Source organism: Acinonyx jubatus, chromosome X, assembly GCF_027475565.1.
Source record: "Acinonyx jubatus isolate Ajub_Pintada_27869175 chromosome X, VMU_Ajub_asm_v1.0, whole genome shotgun sequence".
Lineage (NCBI taxonomy): Eukaryota > Metazoa > Chordata > Mammalia > Carnivora > Felidae > Acinonyx > Acinonyx jubatus.
The window spans coordinates 994,379-1,021,747 of record NC_069389.1 but is presented as its reverse complement, the minus strand read 5'-3'; the positions used below and the strand labels follow the sequence as shown (position 1 = coordinate 1,021,747).

The window sequence follows — 27,369 nt, the reverse complement described above, 5'->3', positions numbered from 1 at the left end:
TGCTGGTCCCCTGGGTCCTGCCCCGGTGTTTTTGCCTCAGTGCCTACACTCGGCCTCTCAGAAGCCTGAACAGACCCAGGAGAGGTGGGCGGCCAGCCCTGGGTCGGGGGGAGTCTCGGACCCCAGCCGTGCACTCTCTCCCTACTCTCCATATACCCCTGCATGCACACATTGCAGCAGGCATCGTACTTAGTGGGATTGCACAAATGCATGCTGCTCCGCCCCAGGCCATGGAAGGAAGACTCCTGCGTGCCCCCAAATACGTCCACCGCCTGGTCACCACGTCCTGTATGTGGCTTCTGTTGGTTTGCAAACAGGGCATTGGGTTTGCAGATGCCGTGAAGGTGGTTCACCGGCTGACCTGGATGGAGAGAGAACGCAGGACAGGAGGGATGGTGCCCAGGATGCTTTGCACGTGGAAGAAGGGCCCCAAGCCAAGGGACACAGGCCTCCAGGCGCTGGAACAGGGCCAGGCCGCGGGCCCACACTGACCTGGAAGCAACAAATCCCGCGTGCCCTCCGTGAGGCAGGAGTCTGCAGGGGCGTCGTTCCTAACACGCTAATGTTACAAACCTTCAACGGCTTGCCCTGCATTCCGTAAGATGCATCTTCTAGATTCGTCCATGAAGCAACAGGACTGAGACTGGGAGGGTGACATCCAGGCAGGGTTGAGGCTGGGACTCTGAGGTCCAGGCAGAGCTGAGGCTGGGAGTGTGAGATCCAGGAGGGGCTGAGGCTGGGAGTCTGTTGTCCAGGAGGGCCTGAGTCTGGGAATCTGACGTCCAGCAGGGGCTGAGTTTGGGGGTCTGAGGTCCAGGCAGGGCTGAGGCCTAGAACCTGAGATCCAGGCAGGGCTGAGGCTGGGAGGCTGAGATCCAGGCAGGGCTGAGGCTGGGAGGCTGAGATCCAGGCAGGGCTGAGGCTGGGGGTCTGAGATCCAGACAGGGCTGAGCCTGGGAGTCTGAGGTCCATGCAGGGCTGAGGCCTAGAAAGTGAGATCCAGGTAGGGCTGAGGCTGGGAGTATGAGATCTAGGCAGGGTCAAGGCTGGGATTCTGAGATCCAGGAGGGGCTGAGGCTGGGTGTCTGAGGTCCAGGAAGGGCCGAGGTGGGGAGGCTGAGATTCAGGCAGGGCTGAGGCTGGGGGTCTGAGATCCAGGCAGGGCTGAGGCCTAGAATCTGAGATCCAGGCAGGGCCAAGGCTGGGGTTCTGAGGTCCAGGTAGGGTGGAGGCTTGGGGTCTGAGATTCAGGCAGGGCTGAGGCTGGGGGTCTGAGATCCAGGCAGGACTCAGGCTGGGAGTCTGAGAATCATCCAGGGCTGAGGCTGGGAGTCTGAGGTCCACGCAGGGCTGAGGCCTAGAACCTGAGGTCCAGGCAGGGCTGAGGCTGGGAGTCTGAGGTCCAGGCAGGGCTGAGGCCTAGAACCTGAGATCCAGGCAGGGGTGAGGCTGGGACTCTGAGATCTAGGTGGGGCCAAGGCTGGGTGTCTGAGGTCCAGGCAGGGCTGAGGCTGGGAGTCTGAGGTCTAGGCAGGGCTGAGGCCTAGAACCTGAGGTCCAGGCAGGGCTGAGGCTGGGAGTCTGAGGTCCAGGCAGGGCTGAGGCCTAGAACCTGAGATCCAGGCAGGGGTGAGGCTGGGACTCTGAGATCTAGGTGGGGCCAAGGCTGGGTGTCTGAGGTCCAGGCAGGGCTGAGCCTGGGAGTCTGAGGTCCATGCAGGGCTGAGGCCTAGAAAGTGAGATCCAGGTAGGGCTGAGGCTGGGAGTATGAGATCCAGGCAGGGTCGAGGCTGGGATTCTGAGATCCAGGAGGGGCTGAGGCTGGGTGTCTGAGGTCCAGGCAGGGCCGAGGTGGGGAGGCTGAGATTCAGGCAGGGCTGAGGCTGGGGGTCTGAGATCCAGGCAGGGCTGAGGCCTAGAATCTGAGATCCAGGCAGGGCTGAGGCTGGGGGTCTGAGATCCAGGCAGGGCCAAGGCTGGGGTTCTGATGTCCAGGTAGGGTGGAGGCTTGGGGTCTGAGATTCAGGCAGGGCTGAGGCTGGGGGTCTGAGATCCAGGCAGGACTCAGGCTGGGAGTCTGAGAATCATCCAGGGCTGAGCCTGGGAGTGAGGTCCACGCAGGGCTGAGGCCTAGAACCTGAGGTCCAGGCAGGGCTGAGGCTGGGAATCTGAGGTCCAGGCAGGGCTGAGGCCTAGAACCTGAGATCCAGGCAGGGGTGAGGCTGGGACTCTGAGATCTAGGTGGGGCCAAGGCTGGGTGTCTGAGGTCCAGGCAGGGCCAAGGCGGGGAGGCTGAGATCCAGGCAGGGCTGAGTCTGCTCCCTGCTGAGGCCTCTGTCCTGGGCGTGTAGATGCCGTGTTCTCCCCATGTCCTCACGTCCTCATGTGGTGGCTCCTGTCTGTGTGTCTGTGGTCTGACCTCCTCTTCTTCTAAGGACATCAGAGCCCTAGGGATCCGGGCCACCCTGCTGATGTCATTTGATTTAATTCCCTGTTTCAAGACCCTGTGTCCAAATCCTGCACATTCTGAGGTCCTGGGGACAGGGCTCCAGTACGTGAATTTCATGGGGTGGCTGGGGCGGGGGTGTGGGGACACAATTCAGCCCATCGCAGGGGGAACCCTCAGAAAATAGGCCGTTGTACGCTTTCGAGCTGCTTCCTCGGGAACAGTGAGCGGTCATCCCGTGTAAAATGATATTACAAGTATTGAAAGAAAGCCAAGCTTCAATCTCCCGCCTGTTGTCATCATGCACGAGCCCCCATCAAGTGCTGCCCTGACTATGTATTCAGGGGAACCTTTTTTTGGATGACATGTTTCTTTAAAAAAAAATGTATTAAAAAATATGTAAATCCCAGCAGCGACCGGGGCGCTGGCTGTGAAAAAGAGGAACCCCCAAGCGCTGTGGCTGTGCCCTGGGGCTCCGCCTTTCGTAACCTCAGTGCGTTTAATTAAATCTGCACATGACAGGTTTTCGTTACAAGCGGCCAGCTGGGTCCCCGGGGGTTGGGGACCGGGTCGAGTGTGCTGGGGGACCGGCGGTGGGGTCCCGCGGCCTCCGTTCCTTCTCCACACCGACAGCCACGTCTGCACCAGGGGGAGGGTCCCACCGCTCGGCTCTGAAACTCCACGGGGCCGGCTCGCCCAGGACGGTCGGTCACCTGTAAGTCATGGGACCCAAGGAGACGCGTGCCAGCCGTGGGGGGCGGGGGGCGGGACGCTGAGGCAGGGAAGACCCCAGGGACCCACCTGCACGGGCTGCTCTGTGTCCCCAAAGATGCAAGGTCGCCTTCTTCAAAGATTTTTATTCCAGAATTGTCTGAACACCTGCCGTTTGCTCCTTTTTTTTTTTTTTTTTTTTTAGTTTTGGTTTAATGGGGGCAGAGGGATGTTGCTTCTGGCTTTTAGGAATAATAGTTAACATGGAGGGAGCACTGACATTACTCCGGCCACATTTACGAGGGTTTTGTCCCGGGACTTAGTTCTGACACCTAATCCAGGCGGGTGCTCTCATTCCGGTTTTCCTGATGGGGAAACCGAGGCCCTGAGTTAAGTAACGCTTTGGATGGCAAACAACACAAACTTGACTCATGCGATCTTAGGTCAATGTGGAAGTTGGCAAATGGGTACTTAGATGCCTATGTCAGCTTCAGGCATGGCTGGATCCAGGGGGCCTCGGCTGTCCAGACCTGGACGTGGGGACCCTGCGGACACCCTCTGCCTCTTCTGTCCCTGTGTTGTCACTCGTCCCCACCCTGTGGACACAGTTCCCTGCATTTGGGAAAAACAGGGCTGAATAAAGGGGGGCGCAGGCGAGGGTCTCGGGGCAGTCCCTTCTGCCCTCAGGGAACGCTCGGCACCCAGTGTGGCCCCAAAAATACCCACCGAGCGCAGACAGTGAGACAGGCTGCTGGACGCGGTGTGGGAGGAGGGCTCAGACAGCGCTTGGCTCAAACCACTGCGTAGGACCCGGGTGCTTTCTACTCGTGGTCACAAAACGTGGGCCTGGGCTCTGATGACACCTCTCACTGGCCGCTCAGCTTCCTCCGGCCCTCTGTGCCTCGGTTTCCCCACCTTGGGACATGTGTCCAGGGAGCGTCTGGAGGGACTCTGTGCCTCGGTTTCCCCACCTGTGGGACCTGTGCCCAGGGCGCGTCTGGAGGGACTCTGTGCCTCGGTTTCCCCACCTTGGGACGTGTCTCCGGGGCGCGTCTGGAGGGACTCTGTGCCTCGGTTTCCCCACCTGCGGGGTGTGTGTCCGGGGCGCGTCTGGAGGGACTCGGTGCCTCGGTTTCCCCACCTGCGGGGCGTGTGTCCGGGGCGCGTCTGGAGGGACTCGGTGCCTCGGTTTCCCCACCTGTGGACGTGTGTCTGGGGCGTGTCTGGAGGGACTCTGTGCCTCGGTTTCCCCACCTGCGGGGTGTGTGTCCGGGGCGCGTCTGGAGGGACTCTGTGCCTCAGTTTCCCCACCTGCGGGGCGTGTGTCCGGGGAGCGTCTGGAGGGACTCGGTGCCTCGGTTTCCCCACCTGCGGGACGTGTGTCCAGGGCACGTCTGGAGGGACTCTGTGCCTCAGTTTCCCCACCTGCGGGACGTGTGTCCAGGGCGCGTCTGGAGGGACTCTGTGCCTCGGTTTCCCCACCTGTGGGACCTGTGTCCAGGGCGCGTCTGGAGGGACTCTGTGCCTCAGTTTCCCCCCCTGTGGACGTGTGTCCAGGGCGTGTCTGGAGGGACTCTGTGCCTCGGTTTCCCCACCTGTGGACGTGTGTCCAGGGTGCGTCTGGAGGGTCTCTGTGCCTCGGTTTCCCCACCTGCGGGGCGTGTGTCCAGGGCGTGTCTGGAGGGACTCCGTGCCTCGGTTTCCCCACCTTGGGACGTGTCTCCGGGGCGCGTCTGGAGGGACTCTGTGCCTCAGTTTCCCCACCTGTGAGACCTGTGTCCAGGGCGCGTCTGGAGGGACTCCGTGCCTCGGTTTCCCCACCTTGGGACGTGGTCTCTCTCAGAGAAGCGTTTGCAAACGTGTAGTGTGACGCATGCTCAGGGTGGGCAGACGCCCTCTTTGGGCTCCCTGGCACTTGGCCCATGCCTTCCCCGTCACCCCCGGGACGCGGGCCAGGAAGAAAGCTGTCTGCGGCCTCGGAAAAGAAGGAAATGAGAACAATTTCAGCCCCTGGGACCCTGAACCAGTCCATGCTGGCTTCCTGGGGGAAAGTGTTACTTAATCAGTGAAGGTGGCCACTCTCAACGCTTCCTCTTGACTCGGCCCCGCCTGGGGTTCAACCGGCCACGGCAACCACAGACCAGGAGACGTGGGCGGCCAGCTCCAGACACCCCAGCAGTGACCCGAGGGGTGAGGATGTCTCAGGAGGTGGGGCAAACGGGGGGACGGCAGGGAGGACACAGGAGCAACAGCCGGCTGAGACACAGGGAACTAAAACAGAATTGTCTTCAGGCTTCCCCCCCACCCCGTGACCCACGAGGCGTGTGTTTTTATTGAGATGTCATTCACATCACACACCAACTCACCCTTTAAAAGTAGACAGTTCGGGGGGCGCCTGGGTGGCTCAGTTGGTTAGGCATCAGACTTCGAATCAGGTCATGATCTCGTGGTTCATGGGTTCGAGCCCCGCGTCGGGCTCTGTGCCGACAGCTCGGAGCCTGGAGCCTGCTGGGGATCCTGTGTCTCCCTCTCTCTCTGTCCCTCCCTGGCCCACGCTCCGTTTCTGTCTCTCAAAAATAAACATTAGAAAATTTTAAGAAATTGGGGGCATTTAGCACATTCTCAATTTACCACCTCTATCTGCTTCCAGAACATTCTCATCCCATGGATGGATGGATGGATGGATAGATAGATATGATGGATGGATGGACAGACAGGTAAGATAGATATGATGTACGGGTGGATAGATGGATGGGATGATAGATAGATAGATAGATAGATAGCAGACAGATAGATAACAGACAGACATAAATGAACAGATGGATATATAGATGGATGGACAGATGGATGGACACATAGACAGATACACATACATACGTACATACATACCTAGATAACAAATGTAGATGGACAGATGCCTGGATAATCTAGAGAGATTCAGGACTTCACACATTCACGTGAACTATTTCCCCCTCAGTTGCCTCCTTTCAACGCCCAGTCCACCAGCTTACTTGAGAAAGACGTCACTTGTTAACTGAACCCTCCTTCAGAAGGAACCAGCCCTCCTAACACCTTGGCTTCGGACTTTTGGCCTCCAGAGTCGTGAGAGAGAAAGTCTCTGTGGTTTGTAGTGCCCCCCATGTGTGGTCATGTGTTGCCGTAGCCACAGGAAAGCAATACTATCCCGTCTTCCAAGGTGGCAACTGGGCGCACAGAAGGAGGTCGCTGCCCGGAGGCCATGCACCTCTCCCGGACAGAGCTGGGATTTGAACCCAGTCTTGCTAATGAAGCCCACCCCCGCCCTGAGTCTGGGCCACTCATCACCAGGCCATCCTGCCCTCACGGACTCAAGCAGGGCAGGCTATAGATTTCACACGGAAACAAATGTAAATGGGTCCATTTAGGGGATTTTCCCCTCCCCCACCCCCAGCCAGCCGTTTTCCTTCGACTCATTTCATGACACTGCTTCTCTGATGAAACAATAAAGTAAACATTTAATTTCATATAAATTTTAACTGTGGATGGGGGGCTTGCAGAAGGTTAGTTTCAGTTAGTCTTTGTTAAGTAGGATGATGAATCATGCATTGAAATCAGGCGATCAAAGGTCAAATATGTGAGCTAAATACGTTCCAGCTTCCTACCCATTTACCTAGACTATCCATCCACCTATCCATCCATATCTATCTATCTTCTATCTATACATATCATCTATCTATCCATCTATTATCTATCTATCCATCCATCCATTCACCCATCCATTATATCTATCTATCTATCTATCCATCCATCCATCCATGTACCCATCCATCCATCATGTCTGTCTGTCTATCTATCTACCCATCTATCCATGATGTCTATCTATCTATCCATCCATCCATCCATCCATCCATCCATCCATCCATCCTTCTACCCATCCATCCATCATGTCTGTCTATCTATCTATCTATCTATCTATCTATCTATCCATCCATCCACCCATACATCATATCTATCTATCTATCTATCTATCTATCTATCTATCCATCCATTCATCCATTCACAAATCCATTCTATCTATGCATCCATTCATCCATCATATCTATCCATCCATCATCTTTATTTATTATCTATCTATCCATCCATCCATTCACCCATCCATTATATCTATCTATCTATCTATCTATCTATCTATCTATCTATCTATCCATCCATTCACCCATCCATTATATCCATCCATCCATCTGCCTATCTATCCATCCACCTATCCATCCCTCATATCTACTATCTATCTATCTCTCTACCTATCAATCATCTATCAATGCACCCATCCATCTAACAGTATCTGTCATCTGTTTACCTATCTGCCTAACACTATTGCCCACTACTCATCTATGTGTCCCTATCGTGTATTTGTTGATCTGCATATATATGGATACATCTGCACGGCGCCCGAGAGGGTTTACTATGGTGCCCTTCTAGAGAAGGGTCTTCTCTAGAACCGAAACGCTTCCTGACATGCACCTGTGTCTGCCTTCATCGTCATGTTGGGGAGGTTCACGTCCACAACAGACAGGTTTAAACACTGTCTGGAAATCAGGGAAATGTGTATACCCAGGGCACGTCATACTGAAGGGCTCCGGTCCCCAGGGGTTTGAATACAGCAAACGAGGGAGGGGACTCATCCTCGGGTTCAGGCAAATGTGAGACCACAAGGATGCCTTGGCCTGTCCTCAAACGTTCCTTGCCTGGGCTTTCTCTTTGGTAGCTTTGATGGGCACTTTGCTCGAAACCGGAGGGGGACAAATCACCCTACTTATGGTTAAACTATTCTTTGGCAAGTTAGCATGTCAACCTACAGAAGAGATTTGAATGAGCATCTCTGAATAGAGGACAACATTAGCGAGTTGACCACATTACCCGCCCCCCACCTCCGAAACTCTATCAACCGGCTCAACACCGTCTCTCCAACATATTCATTGCGTTTGCCCTTCTGGCTCCGTCGGGGTCGAGCACGCCTGAAACTCCTGTTATGTGCCATTTCCAACCTACCACTTCCCAGCAGGTCCCCAGCGCCCAGGCTCGTTGGCTTTAGTTTCACAGAATAGTGCTTCACGTTAATCGATGCCTGCACGCAGTTGCTTCCTGCCCTATAGACGGAGGCTGGCGTGGCAGGTGCCACTCAGACAGCACAGCTGAGAAACTCATGCGTAGGGGGTGAGCCTCGAAAATGGAAAAAAAAAAAAAGCAAGAGAGACAGAAAACAGCGTAAGGCAGACAGAAAGCAAGGGGCGTCTTGCATTTCAGAGAATCCGGTCTCTGGCTAGTCAGCTAGCCCTTTGGCTGTGCCCCGAGTCTGGGGGGGGGGGTGCGGGAAGAAAAAGACACAGAAGCGAAAGGACCCTGCTGTCTTGCAGGAGACGGAGATTAAAATCTGCACGCTCCACACTCGTTTGGACAGACAATGGCATGCAAATCACCCGTAATTTACGGTGCACTCGGGTTGCGCAATGCAGAGCGAAACAGCAGAGAGGAGGTGACACCACCACACGTGTGCCTGTGCCCTGAGCACCCACGGTTGTTGCACTGTGATCTGAGCACTCGGCCAGGTCCTCTGCCCCTCAGCCCCAGCCTCAGCCCCCAGCTGTCCCCGTAAACTGCGTTCTGGCACCTCTTTGAAGTCTTAGAACACAGGGTTCACTCGGAGGCGATGCAGCGGTCATGTGCGTCTCAGGTCTACAGAGATGGGGGCCTCTGCAGGCACGGGCGGTATCCTGTCAGACTTCAAGAGGACGCCGTTACCGCCTCCAGGGTGGCCACGAGGCCACCGGTGATGCAAAGGCCCCCTCAGAATGCCCCTCGCTGACTGACGACCGTTGCACATCCTCAGCGGGGTTTGTCGTTGCCACTGGTTTCCGACCCCAGTCATTCCGATACCTGTCTGGTGGCATCTCATTGTGGGGCTGATGTGCCCGTCCCTGGTGACACATCGTGGCCGGTGCTTCTGTGCCAGCCGAACGTCTCCTCTGGGGACGTGTCTGCTCAGGTCTATTGCCCAAGTTTCAGACGGGGGTCTGTTTGTTCTCTTACCGTTGAGCCTTAAACGCTCCTTGTATATTTCACACACCTGTTTTTGGTTTAGACACATCGAGGTCCCTTGCAGATATTTTCTGTCAGTCTGTGGCTTGTGTTCACAACGCTCTCTTGACATTCTTTTCGCGGACTGTTTCATTTTGATGAAGCCGGTTTATCCGCTATTCGTTCCACGGATCGTCCCTTTGGCGTCCCGTCTAAAAAGTCATCACCGCGGCTTAAGATTATGCAGATTTTCTCCCGTGTTAGTTCGGAGGAGTATTAGACTTTTGCACTTTACGCTGAGGTCTGTGACCCGTTTTGAGTTATGTTTTTTGTGAACGGTGTCTACATCCTTGGGGTTTTGGTGGGGAGGGGGCGGGGAGGGGTTGGTCTTTGGGTTTTGTGTGTGGATGTCCCGTCGCTCCAGCCAGATCTGTGAAACAGACTACCTGTGCTCCAGTGTTTTGCCCTTGATTTTTGTCAAAGACCAGTTGGCTGTATTTATGGGGCTCCGTTTTGGGGGTCTCATTCTGTTCCATCGATCTATTTGTCTATTGTCTTGCCAACACCAGCCTGCCTTCATTTCTGTTGCTTCCTAGTTAAGTCGTGAAGTCGGGAAGCACGAACCCCCCAACTCTTGGTCATTACAGGTCCCTCGCTTCTCCAGACAGAGCCTAGGACCAGTTGGTCCATATCCACATCTTGTAAGGGGACATTGGGATTGCAAGTTATCTCTCCTCTACCCCACACAGGCCTTTGCACGTTAAGGCGAGGGCTTGCAACCCCAGCTGGGGGACAGTCAAGTACAGATGGCTGGATGAGTGAGCCTGGGGATCTCTCAGGTACCGTCATTTTCTGAGAGTTTGTGATTTTATGTCGTGTTTCTTAGACCCCCGTCCCATACATTCTCTCAGCAGACACCAAACCTGGGTTAAGAGCACACACGATGACAATCCCTGTGTGTGACGGCATGTGAGGAATGATTATAATACAGCTTGCCAACAGCCCCAGGATGACAAATGAAAAATAAAAATAAAATTTCTGACAGCACGGAGAACAGAGGGAGGAGACTTGATAGTCACAGGGTGGAAAAGATACCTTGCTTAGGTATAAAATACAGAAGATATCACAGGAACATTTTGTGACATAAAGCTATGAAACGTTAACGTGACTTGAAACACTGCCAACAAAATTAGAAGATGGGTGGATGGGTGGATGAATAGATGATAGATAGATAGATAGATAGAGATAGATAGAAATAGGTATGGATGGATGGACAGATAGATGGATGGATAGATGATAGATAGATAGACAGATAGACAGATAGAAATAGATATGGATGGATGCATGGACAGATATGATGGATGGATGGATGGATGGATGGATGGATGGATGGATATGATGAATGGATGGATGGACAGATGGATAGGTACATATATAGATAGATGATAGATATGATGGATGGATAGATAGATAGATAGATAGATAGATAGACAGACACGATGGATGGATGGATAGATAGATAGATAGATAGATAGACAGATAGATAGATAGATAGACAGATAGAAATAGGTATGGATGGATGGACAGATGGATGGATGGATGGATGATAGATAGATAGATAGACAGATAGATAGACAGATAGAAATAGGTATGGATGGATGGATGGATGGATGGATAGATGATAGATAGATAGACAAATAGAAATAGGTATGGATGGATGGACAGATATGATGGATGGATGGATGGATGGATGGGTGGATGGATATGATGAATGCATGGATGGACAGATGGATAGGTACATATATAGATAGATGGCAGATATGATGGATGGATGGATGGATAGGTAGGTATTTATGATGGATGGATGCATGCATGGATAGATAGATACATACATAGATAAATGATAGACAGATGAGTCTGGGTGGAGCATTGTGTCCTCTATAGGTGTTGAGCAGCATCCCGGTGTCCCCTGATGAGTCTGGCAAAGTATCCCGGGTGAGAACCCCTGGGCTATGCGGACTGTCACCCCACCAGTACCTTTTATCCATCTAGGTCACGTGTCCTTTTCCTGAATCAATAATCAAAACGGTTTCTGTCCTCTCCCATGGCCGGCTCGTCATCTGTGTTACCTGGAAATCCTACTTTTCTCATGCTTGATCGTTTCTTGGAAGCCCTTCCCTTTCTTTAATGAAGGACGATCGTGGTTCGTATCATTTCTTTAGCTTGCTGGAGTCTGCTAATGAAACCCCTTCCCTCTTTTTTTTCGTGCCTTCGTTTCCCGGAAACGTGCTGTGACAAATTACCCCCACACGGGGGTTGAAACGGCACATGAAACATGGTTGAAACGGCAGAAATGTATTCTGTCTCATCTCTCGGGACCAGAAGTCTGAGGTCAAGGTGTCCACAGGACCGACTCCCCCTGGAGCGTCTAGTCTGTTCCATTCCTCAGTCTATCTTCTCTGCTTCCAACCCCACGTGACCTCCTCTCCATGTGCCTGTCTGTGTCCAAATTTCCCCTTTCTATAAGGACCCCAGGCATATTGGAGTCAGGTCCCACCCTGCCCAGTATACCCTCATCTTCGTTTGACAATGGCCAAAGACCCTATTTCTAACCAAAGTCTCATTCTGAGATGTGGGCAGTTAGGGCTTCTACATATGAATCTGGTGGCATCGTGTTTGAGCCCATGACAACCACAGGCTTTCTTGTGTCTTTACTAAGTTGCCCATGGTTGACCAGAAAACCAACGCAGCTTCCTCCCCAGGGTCACATCATAATATCGGCCACGTCCTGGGGCTGTGGGCGAAAGGCGGTCTCCCAGAAAAGACTGCTGATAAAGGCACACCACTTCCTGCCGTCCGTGTGCGAATGGCCAGACCTTGTGGGTGTCATGGTCAGACCCCAAAGCACGGTCTTCCTGCCTCCGCTGATGCACACTGGGCATCCCGGGGAATCTCTCCAAGAACGTCCCTCAGCAGCGGTGGGGAGATCACCGTAGCCAGAAGCACCACCCTGGGATTCACCGAGGATAAGCAGAAGCTGGGTGGAGGGAGGGCCTCCGGGGGGAGGCTCTCCTGCTGGTGAGGCCCCTGGAGAAGCCACTCATCACGGATACTTATGCTCCACGCGGTTCTGCCCATTGGTTGAAGGCGCGGGGCCCAGAAAATACTGCAAACAGCTCTTAGGAAAATTCTCCTCCTGGACACCATGCAGTGGGTTGCATGGGGGTCCCCAAAAGACATGGCCCCCAGAACCTATGAATGTGATGTGTTTGGAAACAGAGTCTTTGCAGATGTCATGAGGGGTCTGAGATGAGCTCATCCTGCATCAGGGGGGCCCTGACTCCAATGGCAGGTGTCCTTGTAACAGACGGAAGGGGACACACAGACACAGAGGAGAAGCCACGTGAAGGCGGAGGCAGAGAGCCAGGAGAACATGAATCCCTGTGGTTTTAAGTCCCCGGTTCGTGGTCACTTGTTAGGACCTGCTACAAAGTGTCTCGCCTTCATTGGGTCACTGCCGAGTGACTGAACACCCACTTGGGTTTTTCCAACCTCACCAGGCCTGCAAGGTGGTGGCACTTTGTGGGGCTGAGTCTCCCACGGCTGCCACAACAGAGCCCCAGAAACGGGGCCAGCCGAAAACCCAGGACACCGCGGAGGAGACACCAGCCCGCAGTGTGGGGGGCGGGGGGGCGGCGGCTGGCTCGTGGCTTCCTGGGGTGGGGACCCTCTGGTGCCCACAGTGGGCTCAGCACCTGGGACAGCTCCCAGCACTCCGGAAACGCCCACACACGGGGAGCCCAACGGAGACCTCCATCCCGCGTGCCCATCCATCAGCGGTCGTCCCTGCAGGGCAATGGGACTCAGCCATGAGAAGGAACCGGGCTGTGCCCACTGCCACCCCAACGATGGCACCTGGCACCTGAAACTGTGACACTCAGTGACGGGAGCCAGACACACGTGGGCCACCCCGCGGGTGATCCCTTTTCCGTAAAACGTGCAGAGAGGGTCCGGCGACAGAGACGGGAATTGGGTTCGTGGTCGCCTGGGTCGGGGAGGGGGCCGCGGGGCGACGGCCTAGGGGGTCGCGGAGAGGGGCCTCGGGGCGACGGCCTGGGGGGTCGGGGAGGGGGGCCGGGGAGGGGGTCGCTGGGCGACGGCCTGAGGGGTGGGGGAGGGGGGCCGCGGGGCGACGGCCTAGGGGTTCGCGGAGGGGGACCTCGGGGCGACGGCCTGGGGGGTTGGGGAGGGGGGCTGCGGGGCGACGGCCTGGGGGGGGTCGGGGAGGGGGGCCTCAGGGCGACGGCCTAGGGAGTCGCGGAGGGGGCCTCGGGGCGACGGCCTGGGGGGGTCGGGGAGGGGGGCCGCGGGGCGACGGCCTGGGGGGGTCGGGGAGGGGGGCTGCGTGGCGACGGCCTGGGGGGTCGGGGAGGGGGGCCAGGGAGGGGGTCGCGGGGCGACGGCCTGGGGGGGTCGGGGACGGGGGCTGCGTGGCGACGGCCTGGGGGGGCCGGGGAGGGGGGCCGCGGGGCGACAGCTCGGGTCTGCGGGATTTCCTTCAGGGGCGACCAGGACGTTGCGGGGTTGCAGTCTGCCTCGGACGCTTTCGGCACGTGAACCACACCCATGACGCCGTTAAGACCAAAAGCAAAAGCGGCGGGGAGGCCGTACCCCCACCCAGGACGGCGCTCGACCTTCAGGCGCTCAGGCCGCCGCGCGCACCGTGACAGGCTGTCCCTCCCGCGGCCTCCGAGCGCCCGGCCCGCGGTCTCCCTGCAAGGGTCCCCTGTGCGCTCGACCGTGGGGGTCGTTGCTCAGTTCCTGCAATTTCTATCCGGCCGTCCGCGGCTGCCGGGTCCAAACCACAAGTGTGCGCGTTACAGGCGCCGGGTCCGCCGGGGTTGATTTCTTTATTAATCACCCGTGGCGCTCAGGGGGCGGCCACCCCGCGGGGACCCAGACGCCCCGAGGCCACAGCTGGTGCTCTGGAGCACGCAGGGGGCCGCGTGGCCTCCCGAGATGACAGAAGAAACACCGGGAGGGGGGGGAGGGGGTCCGGCGGGCAGGGTGGCTTCTTAGTGACGCGCTGAGAAGCCAGCGGCCGCCCGCACCTCCGCTTTCGGTGCCGTTGCGCACCATGCAAATGTGTGCACCTAACCGGCCGCCACCTGGGGACGACAACAATAGATCCCCACGTCCCCCGCTCCGTGAGCACAAACGGAGACGATGGCCCGCCAAAGGCCGCCCTCTGCTCACAAGCCCAGGGCCCCGTCCGGCTCAGAAGGGTCGCCTTCCAGCCTGCGGTCCTGTGCCCGGGACCCGTGCTCAGACGCCTGCAGTAGACACGCGGACACGCACGTCCGCTAGAGCTCACAGCCGCGTCCTCCTCCCTCACCGTCCGCGCCCTGCAAGGTATGGCTGTCTGTCCGCTCCCCACGCGTGTCCCTCCGCGGCTCCCGCGGGGACCCCGGGACCCCATGTCCCTTTGCGTCCTGGCGCCTAGGCCGGACCGAGGTGGCCCGGGAAACGGGCCCTCCCCCCGCCCCCGGTTGCTGGGGGATCCGCACCTGAGCGTGCCTCAGCGGAGCAGAAAGCGTCACAGTCAAAGCGAAACTCGGGGCCATTTTTAAACTCGTTTTGAGGAACCTCTTTCCGCGGATGCCGGTGGCAGATGGCAGGCCTTCTACGCAGGAAGAAACGCCAGCTCAGGGCACGCGGGCCCGACAGGGCAGCTGAAGATCTAGACGCGCTCTGAAGGCCGTGCGCTGGCCTCCCCGGCACGTGAACCCTGCGCGTCCTGCTGGCGGGCGCCCCTGCCATGGCGGGCGGGCGCCCCTGTGACCACGCGGCCCGCGCCCAGGCCAGCCGCGCTCGGGGAGACGCAGGTCGCTGGGAGCAGCGGGGACGCCGCTGGGCTTTCCGTCCCAGGGTCAGACTGGGAGCCAACAGTCACAGCCGCCTGCGGAACAGCAAGCAGGAACCCGCTGCCAGACCCCAAGCGCCCGAAGGGAGGAGGACAGACCTCAGCAGCCCCCGCCCGAGTCCCAGACCCTCCTCCCGCGGGCCGTTCGCCGGGCTCCCGGGAAAAGACCTGCTCACGTTGACCTGACATGCTCTGCGCTCCAGCCGGGGCCCCCGGTTTCTGCGTGAAGGCAGCCAGAACCAACGGGGGGCTGGGAAAACAGCACACAACTGGTCAAACGGGGCAAAGAACCAGAATACGGGCTCTGGGATCTGCGCTGCGGGGAACAGACACCTGTGCCCATGGCTGTGACGGCCTGAGGCCATCACTATAATGGTAGTGGGGCTCCCGGTCCATAAGAAGGCCAAGATACCAGGCGACGGTGTGAGGGCATCAGTATAAGGGTAGTGAGGCTGACAGTTCACCAGGACAGCAAGACATCAGGTGATGGCCTGAGGCCATCAGTATAATGGTAGTGAGGCCCAGGTTCACCAGAACAGCAAGACATCAGATGACAGCCTGAGGCCATCAGTATAATGGTAGTGAGGCTCCTGGTCCATAAGAAGGCCAAGACACCAGGTGACAACGTGAGGGCATCACTATAATGGTAGTGAGGCTGACAGTTCAGAGGAACAGCAAGACCTCAGGCGACAGCCTGAGGCCATCACTATAATAGTAATGGGGCTCCCAGTCCATAAGAAGGCCAACACAGCAGGTGATGCCCTGAGACCATCAGTGTAATGGTAGTGAGGCTCCTGGTCCATAAGAAGGCCAAGATACCAGGCGACGGTGTGAGGGCATCAGTATAATGGTAGTCAGGCTGACAGTTCACCAGGACAGCAAGACATCAGGCGACAGCCTGTGGCCATCGGTATAACGGTAGTGAGGCTCAGGTTCACCAGAACAGCAAGACATCAGATGACAGCCTGTGGCCATCGGTATAATGGTAGTGAGGCTCAGGTTCACCAGAACAGCAAGACGGCAGATGACAGCCTGAGGCCATCAGTATAATGAGGCTCGCAGTTCACAACAAGAATGCCAAGACATCAGGAGACACTACAGCCCCCCTGTTAACCGCCCTGGGCCCGTGCAAACCCCAGCTCTACGCTTGCCCCTCCTGGAACCTCTGAGTCCCTTCTGTAAGATGTGAACGTGACACCAGCCTCACCACTTCCTGGCCTTGCAGCAGGGACCAGGGAATGTCCTAGGGACTCTGTGATGTGCGGTGCCCACAGTGAGGGCGGGTCACGGTGACTCCGGGATCACAGGACCTCACTGCAATCACAGTGGGAGCGGTGCCTGTCGCAACGGCCTGAGGCCATCAGTATAATGTCTGGCTTAGCTCAGGCTGCTAGCACCGAATCCCAGAGACCGGGCGGCTTCGGCAACAGACATCCATTTCTCACGGTTCCGGAGGCTGGACGCCCGAGATCCAGGCACCAGCCTAGACGGGTTCTGGGGAGGCCTCTGCCCTTGGCTTGCACACGGCCCCACACCTCCGAGGAAACTTGGGGGTTCCAGGACGCATCTTCAGGATGCTTTACGGGAAGATTCTGTGTGACGTTGAGCATCCATCCCTCCGTGGGGGCGGAAGAGGTCGGGATCAGAAGTCAGCGGAAGAAACCCACGCTCACGACTGGAGTTCCGTGAGCGGGGGAAGGTTTCCTCAGACACGCCTCGGCCGCCGGCTTTCCACACTCGCGGCTGTCCCGGGGAGGGTAGCACGGTGTCCCGTCCTCACGCCGCTCTCCGTCAGGCGGTGAAACCTCACGGCCAAAGCAGCTGACGGAGGGGGCTGGGTTTCCAGGGTCCCAGTGCCCGTGCACAGGTGTCTGCGACTCAGATCCCCCGTTCTCCTCCGTGAGGAGCTCCAAGCCTGTCCGTCAGACCTCGGGGAGCACCGGGCGGGCGGCATGGGGGACCTGCCCAAGTCCCGGTGAGCCCGGCAGCAGGGCCTCAACCTGAAGCCTGTCTCTGAACCCCTGGGCTGTGCACCCATTGTGTGTGCCAGGCCCCAACGTGCCGGCTCCCCGTTGCAAACATGCTGCGACGGAAACTAGTATGTGGGGACGGGCCGTGCAGACGCCCAGAGCAGCGGGGATTAAAAGGGGACTCGGTAACCACTTTATCAGAGAAAATGTCTGTGTGAGAGCAAACAGGAAGCCGTTGGGGGAAGGCGGGAGCTGTGTGACCTTGATGTGAGTGGAGGAAGGAGGTCCCGAGGCAGGGGGCAGGCGCCCTGATTGCAGAGGCCCCGGGGGGCGGGGGAGGGGGGTACACACAGCACGTGGGGTCCTGCCCTGATTGCAGAGGCCCCGGGGGGGCAGGAGGGGTACGCACAGCACGTGGGGTCCTGGGGCCAAATGCGGCATCAGAGGAGACCCCGTCCTCGTCCCACAGGAACAGCCCCTCTCTCCTGACGAGGACCAGCCTCCTGGCCCGGCCTCTGCACACATGTGGGGACAGAGGTCGGAGGCTGGACCTGCGGCCTCGCCAACCACGCTGCCCTGGGGGGGGGGGGGGCGGCCTATGAGGACCACACGTGCCCGTCCCATAGTCTCTTCACATGAGAGTCAGCACAAACATGATGAGCAGCTAGGAACTGTCCCCCAGCCCCCGTGAGACACCTGGGCAGGAGGCCATCATCCCTGGGTAAGTCAGGGCCTCTCCGGAGAAACACACACAAGGGGCCAGACATGGACAGACAGACAGATAGACAGGTAGACGACAGATAGATACGTAGACGTATACATAGATTAGACCGTAGGTAGGTCAGCAGATACATAGATGCATAGATACGTGACGGACAGACCAGACTGAGAACAGCTGGGGTGCCCAGGGACAAGGCATTGTGGGCAGAAGATGGCAGGGGACCGGGCACAGGGCGACGGTAACGCGCCTGCTGGGACACATCAATGCTGGCAGCACAGCGACCCTGTGTGGCCGGGCAGGGCAGCCAGGGACACACAGGGCCTCTCCAGGAGTGGGGGAAGGGAGAGCTCCCCTTCCAGGCCCCGCCCCCACCCCGGAGAGACTCTTTTGCAGCTGGAAACCAGGTTAGCCACTTGATACCTTTGTAAGGGCCGAGTGTGCGGGGACCGGGCGAATGTGGCAGGGGCGGGGTGCGGGGGAGGGGCGCGCTTCTGCGTGTGATGCAGCTTTGCAGGATTTAGTCTACACTGGGGAGGAGGGCAGGCTTGAAGACCTGAGATGCGGGGACAGGGGCGGGCGGCAGGAAGGGTGCGGGGCAGGAAGGGGAGGTGGGGACAGGCAGGGCTGGGCCCCGTGGTGTGCCCCTCACCCACCCAGCCCCCACCCCACCCCACCCTCCCCCCCTGCGTCTTGCCTTCCAGCCCCGCCCGCGCCCGCCAGAATGGACATGAACGTGAGCGGCCCGGACAACGCCACGATCCTCATGCTGCGGGACCCGACCATCGCCGTGGTCCTGCCCGTGGTCTACTCGCTGGTGGCGCTGGTCAGCATCCCCGGAAACCTGTTCTCGCTCTGGGTGCTGTGCTGCCACATCGGGCCCACGTCCCCGTCCGTCATCTTCATGATCAACCTGAGCGTCACGGACCTGATGCTGGCCAGCGTGCTGCCCTTCCAGATTTACTATCACTGCAACGGCAACCACTGGGTGTTCGGCGAGCTGCTGTGCAACGCCGTCACCGTGGCCTTCTACGCCAACATGTACTCGTCCATCCTGACCATGACGTGCATCAGCGTGGAGCGCTTCCTGGGCGTGGTGTACCCGCTGGCGTCCGCGCGCTGGCGCCGGCGCCGCTACGCCGTGGCCGCGTGCGCCGGGCTGTGGCTGCTGCTGCTGGCCGCCCTGTCCCCGCTGGCGCGCACCGACCTCACCTACACCGTCGAGGCGCTGGGCATCGTCACCTGCTTCGACGTGCTCAAGTCCACCATGCTGCCCAGCGTGGCCATGTGGGCCATGTTCCTCTTCACGCTGTTCATCGTGCTGTTCCTTATCCCCTTCCTGGTCACCGTGGCCTGCTACACGGCCACCATCCTGACGCTGCTGCGCGCCCGCGAGCCGCACAGCCGGGGGCAGCGGCGCCGCGCCGTGGCGCTGGCCGCCGTGGTGCTGCTGGCCTTCGTCACCTGCTTCGCGCCCAACAACTTCGTGCTGCTGGTGCACGTGGTCAACCGCCTGTTCCTGGGCAGGACCTACTACCACGTGTACAAGCTGACCCTGTGCCTCAGCTGTCTCAACAACTGCCTGGACCCCTTCGTGTACTACTTCGCGTCCCGCGAGTTCCAGCTGCGCCTGCGGCGCTACTTGGGCTACGGGCACCTCCCCGCCGGCTGCCGCCACGCGCGCTCGGACAGCGTGTTCTCCGCCCGGACGCTGTCGGCGCGCTCCATGTCCAGCGGCCACGAGGGGCTGGAGGAGGCAGGGAGGCCCTCGCTCAGGAGGCAGGAGAGCGTGTTCTGAGCCGGGCACCCCGCCCCGGGGACGGCTGATGGGACGGCTCGCACGGGCCTTCACGCATGGGAACCGCTGCGCGTCCATGGCCGTGGCGCGTGGAGAGGGTCCCCAGGAGCGCACGTCCTAAACGGGACACCCGGACAGAACGGCTGGGGGACGGCGCGCACCGGCCTTCCCCCGTGCAAACCGCTGCGCCTCCGCTGCCATGGCGCATGGAGAGGGTCCCCAGGAGCGCACGTCCTAAATCGGGCCACCGGGACAGAACGTCTGGGGGACGGCGCGCACCGGCTTTCCCCCGTGCGAGCCGCTGCGCGTCCGCGCCCATGGCGCATGGAGAGGGTCCCCAGGAGCGCACGTCCTAAAACGGGACACCCGGACAGAACGGCTGGGGGACGGCGCGCACCGGCCTTCACGCATGGGAACCGCTGCGCCTCCGCCGCCGTGGCGCATGGAGAGGGTCCCCAGGAGCGCACGTCCTAAATCGGGCCACTGGGACAGAACGTCTGGGGGACGGCGCGCACCGGCCTTCCCCCTGCGAACCGCTGCGTCTCCGCCGCCGTGGCGCATGGAGAGGGTCCCCAGGAGCGCACTTCCTAAAACGGGGCACCGGCATGGAACACCCCACGGCTTAATGACACAGGACTCAGCGTGCAGGACGCACTGGGCTCCGCTCCTCAGGACGGGGACCCACGCTGACCACGAGCTCAGCCAGCCCACCTGAGTCCCTCTGGAGCCCCAACATCCGCCTGCCGTGTTCTCTGTGCCTTGTGCTGGGGTCGCCCATGGCACCTGCTATTCCCCAGCCTGGCACAGCCTGGTGCTTTTTGTCCAGCCCACCCTGGGTCACCGTGCGTTCTGGGATTCACCCAGACCACCAGGCACAGGCCCCTTTGGGCTCGGTGCCCCAGGAGCCCACAGGACCCCCCCCCCCATTTGATCTGCTGCCCCCAGGAGCCACCACGACAGCTTACAAGTGATTTGGTCACTCTGTTTCCTCGAGGCTCACATCCTACAAGTCGCAATGTCCAGACGGGAAGGACATCCATCCAGGAGGTGTGGCTCAGCACCCCACCCCCCCCCCCCACACACACACAAGGCTTGAGGGTCTCCAGCTCCATGAGAAGCTGCGGAGGCCGAGTTTTGGGAAGGACGACGTGGGTCCGCAGCTACCGTGGGGCTCCCTGACGGGCTCCAGGGTGCCCCCTCCCCCCAGGTGCCCTCCTGCCGGTCCTCTGCCTCCTGGTGCCAGCCTAGAGCCCCTGAGCCACGTGCAAGCCCTCCCAGGCTGTGAGGTGGCCTCGTGCACCTGACCTGAGCCCTGGCGCCCCGTGGTGCCCAGGCCCCGGACAAGACCACCGAGCACACAAGCCTGCAGCAGGATCACACCCCAGCCCCCTCTGTGCCCGTGCCTTCCTGAGCCCAGGACGCAGCAGTACCAGCCCCACAATATGTGCCGCTCTGGGAAGACGAGGGCCCCTGTCCCTGGGGAGTCCGGGATGCCGAAACAGTGGGTTTCCTGGAGCCGGGGATCCGTCTGCAACAGCACTGCCTGCTATTTTGTTCATCACACTGGGATGCACAGCGTTCGGCTCAGGAACCCTCAGGCTGGGATGGCTGGGGGGCAGGCAGCGTCCCCACTGTAGGTTTGGCACAGATGGAGACTGGCAGCTGCCATCCGAGGGCCTCTGGGAGCACCTGCTCCTGCCGTCACTGCTTTGGCAGAAAAGCAGACAGAGCTGTCCTAGAGGGAATAATGTCCCCCCAAACCCACATCCACGCAAGCGCACAATGTGACCTCTCAGATCGGGATGGCCATCAATCCAATGGCACGTGTCTTTGTAAGAGACAAAAGAGAGACAGAGACACAGAGGAGAAGCCCCGTGAAGACAGAGGCACAGACAGGAGGGACGCAGACACAAGCCCAGGGACGCCTGGAGCCCCAGAGGCTGGAAGAGGCAGGAAGGACCCTCCCCTGGAGCCTCTGGAACGAACACGGCCCCTCCTGGATCTCAGTGGCCCTGCCCCTCCTTGGTCTCAGGAGTCCTGCCCTGCCTGGATCTCAGGGGCCCTGCCCTGCCTGGATCTCAGCAGCCCTGCCCTGCCTGATCTCAGTGGTCCTGCCCCACCTGGACCTCAGACTCAGGTGTCCAGAGCTAGGAGGGATCAATCCCTGTGGTTTTAAGTCCCCAGTGTGTGACAACTGTCCCCATGACACACACCATTGGTGTCACTCTGAAATTGGAGGCCCATCTAAACCTCGTCCTCCAGGTGGGTAATTGCAGGGAACCTGCTGTTTGGGTCCCAGTCCCGTGGCACGCAGGGCTCTGGGCTCCCCCAGGGTCGGCCCTGGCGATTCCCAGTGCGAATGCTGCGCACAGAGCCACCCAGACAGTCCCCATTGCCACAGCAGCAGAGATTTCCCACACCACCAATGCCTTTCTGCACACTGTGCCCCAATTTTAATTCTGGAATAGGCCTCCCATGCGGACAAGGTGAGAGCACTGTGATCCCCGGGGCCTGGCCCAGAAGGCCTGGATCCCACGTGGCATCAGAATCCTGGCTCCCTGTGAGGGGCTGTGGCCCCGGAGCTTAGCTGGTAAACTGTGGGAGCTGATTCCGGCCTCCAAAGCCTCCAGGCCCCGCCCCCTGTGCGTGGTCCTCGACTCAAACCCACGTTCCCACGTTCCCAACTTGGGGATGTGCTGGGGGGCACAGGCACCTGCAGGTGGAGAGCCCAGTGAGCCCCTGACCCTCGTCCTTGGGACCCGAGAGGCAGCCTTGGGGTCCCGTCGACACCCTCCAGCCCAGGCCGGCATCGGGCACAGTCCTCGTCCACCGTCTTGCAGCTGGGACGTCCCTGCCGGGGGACAGTGTCTGAGCCAATCGGGCCTCACTGCCCAGCTGTGTGCAGGGGGCTCAGAGCCCCCACAAGGAGCCTTCAGAGCGACCCCTGGAGACTTATCTGGCTAAAGGTTCACTTGGGGGGGGGGGGCAGGGGGCTAAGGTGAGTCCAAGAAGGCGGGCGTTAGAGACCCGGATTCTCCAGAGAAGGAGCCACGACCCCCGCCCTGCCCGACTGTCCCAAACCAGAAGGCTAGAAAGCAACGTCGAGGCAGCAGCATCCAGGGTCGGAAATCCTGAGCCAGAGAGACGCCCCCACCCACGTGCTGGGCGTGGGCCTCGGTGAGTCTCATGCGGAAAAGCTGTGAAAACCTCAAACCACGGGGGCCTGTGACAGCTGCACACCTTGAACGCGGAGGAAGCCCGTTTACATAATATCCTCGTCCACAGGATGTCGGGCCCTGTAGCCCTCCGGTGACTCCGGGGGTTCAAGCAACAAACGAACCTCGGACCACGTGTGCTGTGTCTGTGTGTGCCCCAGACGCGCACCCTGTTCCCCGTTAAGTATCGAATAAAAATATCACACACCTGTGCGCACGCGTGGATGAGAAATGTCTGTAAAGCTGTGACCCCAACACTGAGGTCCTGGTGCACGGGGGGGGGGGGGTGGGGGGGTGGGGGGGCACCGGTGCGCTGAGACGTGAGACCCTGGACACCGAACCAAATCCCACCCCCCCACCCCGTGCAGAAGGTGAGTACGTTTCTCTCTCTGGCCCCAGAGATCCCTGCTTTCCAGACATGCGCCCTCTCTCTGAACCGCACGTTCCCCTCCGGCCAGACCCCGGGATCTTCCTCCCATGGCAGAGTCAGGTTACTTGGGAGCCCGAGGCTGAATCCGGGCAGCGCGACACGGAGGGCGCGTGGCGTGAAGTCAGGGTTTTTGGCGCCGAAGATGGGGATTTTAAAAGAAATATTTTTGTGTAAGAGGTGTGTGTGCAAATATCCGTGCGTGTGATGATACAATGTTTGCTGTTGGACGTAAAATACCAGAGGAGGTACATGTACATGCACGCACGCATGCACACGTACCCACATGCACACACGCACACGTACACGCACACATACCTGCATGCACGTGTACCCACATGCACGCACGCACGCACAGGTACCCATATGCACACATGCACACGTAGATGCACGCAGGCGTACCCACATGCACACATGTACATGCACGCACAGGTATCCACATGCACACACGCACACATACATGCATGCACTCATGCACACGTACCCACATGCACACATGCACACGCACGCACATGTACCCACATGCACACACGCACACGTGCATGCACACATGTATGCAGTTACCCATGTGTACACACGCACGCACACTTACCCACATGCACACACGTACACACACGCACATGTACCCACATGTGCACACAAGCACATGTACATGCACGCACGCACATGTACCCATATGTGCACACGTACACACATACATGTATACACACACATGCACACACACGTGCAGACACCCACCCATGCACATGCACCCACACATGTACATACACGCACATGCATGTGCAGGCATACACATGCACGCACATGTACACACACGTGCAGACACCCACCCATGTATGCTCACGTAATGCACTCACATGCACATGCACACACGTGTAAGGCACCCACCCATGTATGCACACACATGTACGCAGACACACACATGCACGAACATGTACACACGTGTGCAGGCACCCACCCATGTACACACACATACATGCGTGCATGCACACACGTGCACGCACACATACATATATAATGCACATGTGTGCACGTGGGCATCATACAAATTTGGGGGCCTCGGAGAAAAATGGGAAAATGCTGGTCGCTCACAACGGTTGAAGCTGGGTGAACAGAATATGGGGCCCCATTCTAGAATTCTCTTTCCTTTGAGCACATTTAAAAATATCTGTACAAAAAATGAGGTGTATTGGCAAATGTCACACAAAGACCTTGATTTCTGCCCAGTATATCACTGAACCCTGGAAACCATGTCCACTGGAATTGCAGGCTATGGAAGAGACAAATGTTCCCACCCCGGCTCTCTTTTTGTTTTTCTTTTCCTTCCCATTTTTTAAATTGCGATAAAATGAAACAGGCAACATAACATGTACCACCTGCACCGTGTTTAAGCATGTATCAAGGCATCATTGAGGCCACAGAATTCGCCCGGTGTTTAGTATGCATGCGCTAAAGGTGTCCCCAAACACAGTAGCGCAGCCACAGGACGTTTGCACGGCCCCAGATGCCCGATGCCCTTTGTTCCCCGTCCATCCCTGCGGCCAGCTGGATACGCTTTCTGCCTCCGTGGACTTGTTTTTCTGCTATTGCCACATCAGTGGGGTCACAGGGCACGTGGGGGGCTGCAGTGCTGACTTTGGGGGGCTCATGCGTGGGGGACTATCACTACTCTTCCCTCCTCTTTCCATGGACAGGGTGACCACCCCGGGCCCATCACGTGAGTCGTGGCAGATTTTGACCTCAAGCCCCAAGAAAGGTTCAGACTGGCTATTCGCTGGAAAGCTTGAACGTTTGACCTCAGCTTTTATTTTATTATTATTGTTTTTTTTCTTTTCATGTCTGAGCTGTCTTTGGAAATCCGTGTGATTCCGTAAAGCCAGTGAGATTCATTTTTTCGTTTTTTTTTTAAGTTTATTTATTTTTGAGAGACACAGAGAGTGAGCGGAGGAGAGAGAGGGAGAGAGAGAGAGAGAGAGAGAGAGAGAGAGAGAGAGAGAGAATCCAAAGCAGGTTCCATGCTGTCAGCCCAGAGCCCGACACAGGGCTCGAACCCACAGCCGCGAGCTCATGACCTGAGCTGAGATCAAGGGTCAGATGCTTAACCGACTGAGCCACCCAGGCGTCCTCACTAAAGGTGGGACTGTTTAGTGCCCTGACCATACCGCCAGTGTGGGCGTAAACACCAGTGAAGACACAGGGAGAGGGGCCCCTGATGACGGTAGGTCGTGTAATGAGCATGCTAGTTTCTGGGGCTCACAGATAAGGCCCAAACAGCCAGGAACGGTCATAGGATAAACCCCACACCAGGGGTCCCCCATCTGTCCCCTGCAAGAGTCCCTCATCTGGCTACAACAAGGTAGGTACCGCGCCCATTTTGCAGAGGACGACACTGAGGTCCAGAGACGTGGAGGGACTGGCCCCGGATCCCAGCACTGGTGAGTGGGAGACCCTGAGTTTTCAAGTGAACCTGCCCCCGGAGCCCGATCCCGCACCCGCGGGAGACCAGCCGGGCCTGCCCACTGCTGCCTACAGCCCACGGCCCACCCCCTGACGTCACGTGTGGCCGGGCCCACCCAGCAGCGCACACTTCCGTGCACGTGTGCCTTTGCTGGCACTTGTGTGTAGAAATGACGGCGTGAGCACCGTGACGGTGCCTGAGCGTAACAGAAAGGTGAACCTATCAGGAGCTGACTTCCAAAGAACGTGACCGGGCGCCTAGGCGGTTCAGTCGGTTAAGCATCCAACTCCCGGCTTTGGCTCAGGTCATGATCTCACGGCTCATGGGTTCAAGCCCCACGTCGGGCTCTGTGCTCACCGCACGGAGCCTGCTTGGGATTCTGTCTCCCTCTCTCTCTCTCTCTCTCCTAAAACTAAATAAATCAACATTAAAAAAATTTTAAAAAGTGCTTGGGATGTTTGGGGTCGGCTGTCCCGGGCGAGGCTAGCAGGCAATCAGAATGGCCATCGAGGGGCTGGCTGGTGGGGGCCAGCCCTCTGGTGACCGTAACCAAGAGAGGCTCCGTGGAAGGGTCCGGGGTGGGCCTGGGATGGACAGGCACAGGGGGTCAGGGAGGACAGGACAGGGGGTATTGGCTTAGATGCACCTGGGTATATTCGTCTGGGGACACTTCTGGAGGTCACGACAGTGAGCGGGGCGCTCCTGGCGTGTGCGGGGTGGAGACCAGACACGCTGCTCCTCCACACCCTACCGCGCACAGAACGCCCCACCCCACAGGGTCATCCAGCCCCACGTGTCAGTAGTGCTGAGGCTGAGAACCCCAGACCTCACAAGAGGGACTCTATCTACCTATCGATCGGTCATCTATCGATCTTCGCTGTGGTCAGGATTCTCAACCAAGGGGCTATTCGGTGCCCGGGGAAACCCCGGCCACGTTCAGGGGAGAATTTGGGTTGTCACAACTCGGGAGGAAGGTCCCGCCATCTAGTGGCGGAAACTGGGGATGCTTCTGAGGATCGTGCAAGGAATCACCCAACCCCAGAAGTCAGTAGTGCTGCGGCTGGGAAGCCTCACCTCAGAAGAGACCGTGCCTGTCTGTCTGTCTGTCTGTCTGCTTACCTGTGTATCTGTATGCGGCAGTGGTTCTCAACCGAGGGCTATTCTGCCCCCCTCCAGGAGAACCCCTATCTCTGCCCCTCCACCGCCTCCCGGGACCCCCTCTCCGCGCCCCTCCACCGCCTCCCGGGACCCCGACTCCGCGCCCCTCGGCCACTTCCCAGGAAGCCCCCGTTTCCGCGCCCCAGGGGCGCTCGAGGGAAACCCCCCCCCCATCTCCGCGCCCCTCCATCACCTCCCAGGGACCCCCATCTCCTCCTCCCCGGCCCCCAAATCCCCGGCTCCACAGGGGCCCCGCGACTTCGCGCTCCCGGAGCCCGCCCGCAACCACACCCCCGCGGGCGCACCTGCTTGCGCGTGCTGGCGCGCAGGGTACACGCCGCCAGGGGACTGGACTTGGGAGGGAGGGGCGGGGCTCCGGCATGCCTGGGCGGAAGGGGCGGGATCTGGGGGTGGGGCGGGGCTCCGGCGGGTCTGGGCGGATGGGGCGGGATCTGGGTGGAAAGAGCCGGCTCCGGCGGGCCTGGGCGGAC

The 27,369-nt window shown here is 58.8% G+C and overlaps 1 protein-coding gene across 3 annotated transcripts in view; it reads left to right on the top strand.

Annotated features, from left to right (window-relative positions):
• Window positions 1-23,048, top strand: part of P2RY8 (P2Y receptor family member 8) — a 39,907-nt gene extending 16,859 nt beyond the window's left edge. The window contains exons 1-2 of one of the 3 annotated variants that reach the window (XM_027052905.2): window positions 2,609-3,161; window positions 18,527-23,048. In XM_027052905.2, coding sequence (XP_026908706.1) covers window positions 18,547-19,620 — 1,074 coding nt within the window. In that variant the 5' untranslated portion in view covers window positions 2,609-3,161; window positions 18,527-18,546 and the 3' untranslated portion in view covers window positions 19,621-23,048. Of the gene's footprint in view, window positions 1-2,608; window positions 3,162-13,743; window positions 14,624-18,526 lie in introns of those variants that run through there. The other 2 variants (XM_053202003.1, XM_027052907.2) reach the window with 2 other exon arrangements.
• Window positions 23,049-27,369: the final 4,321 nt, after the last annotated feature.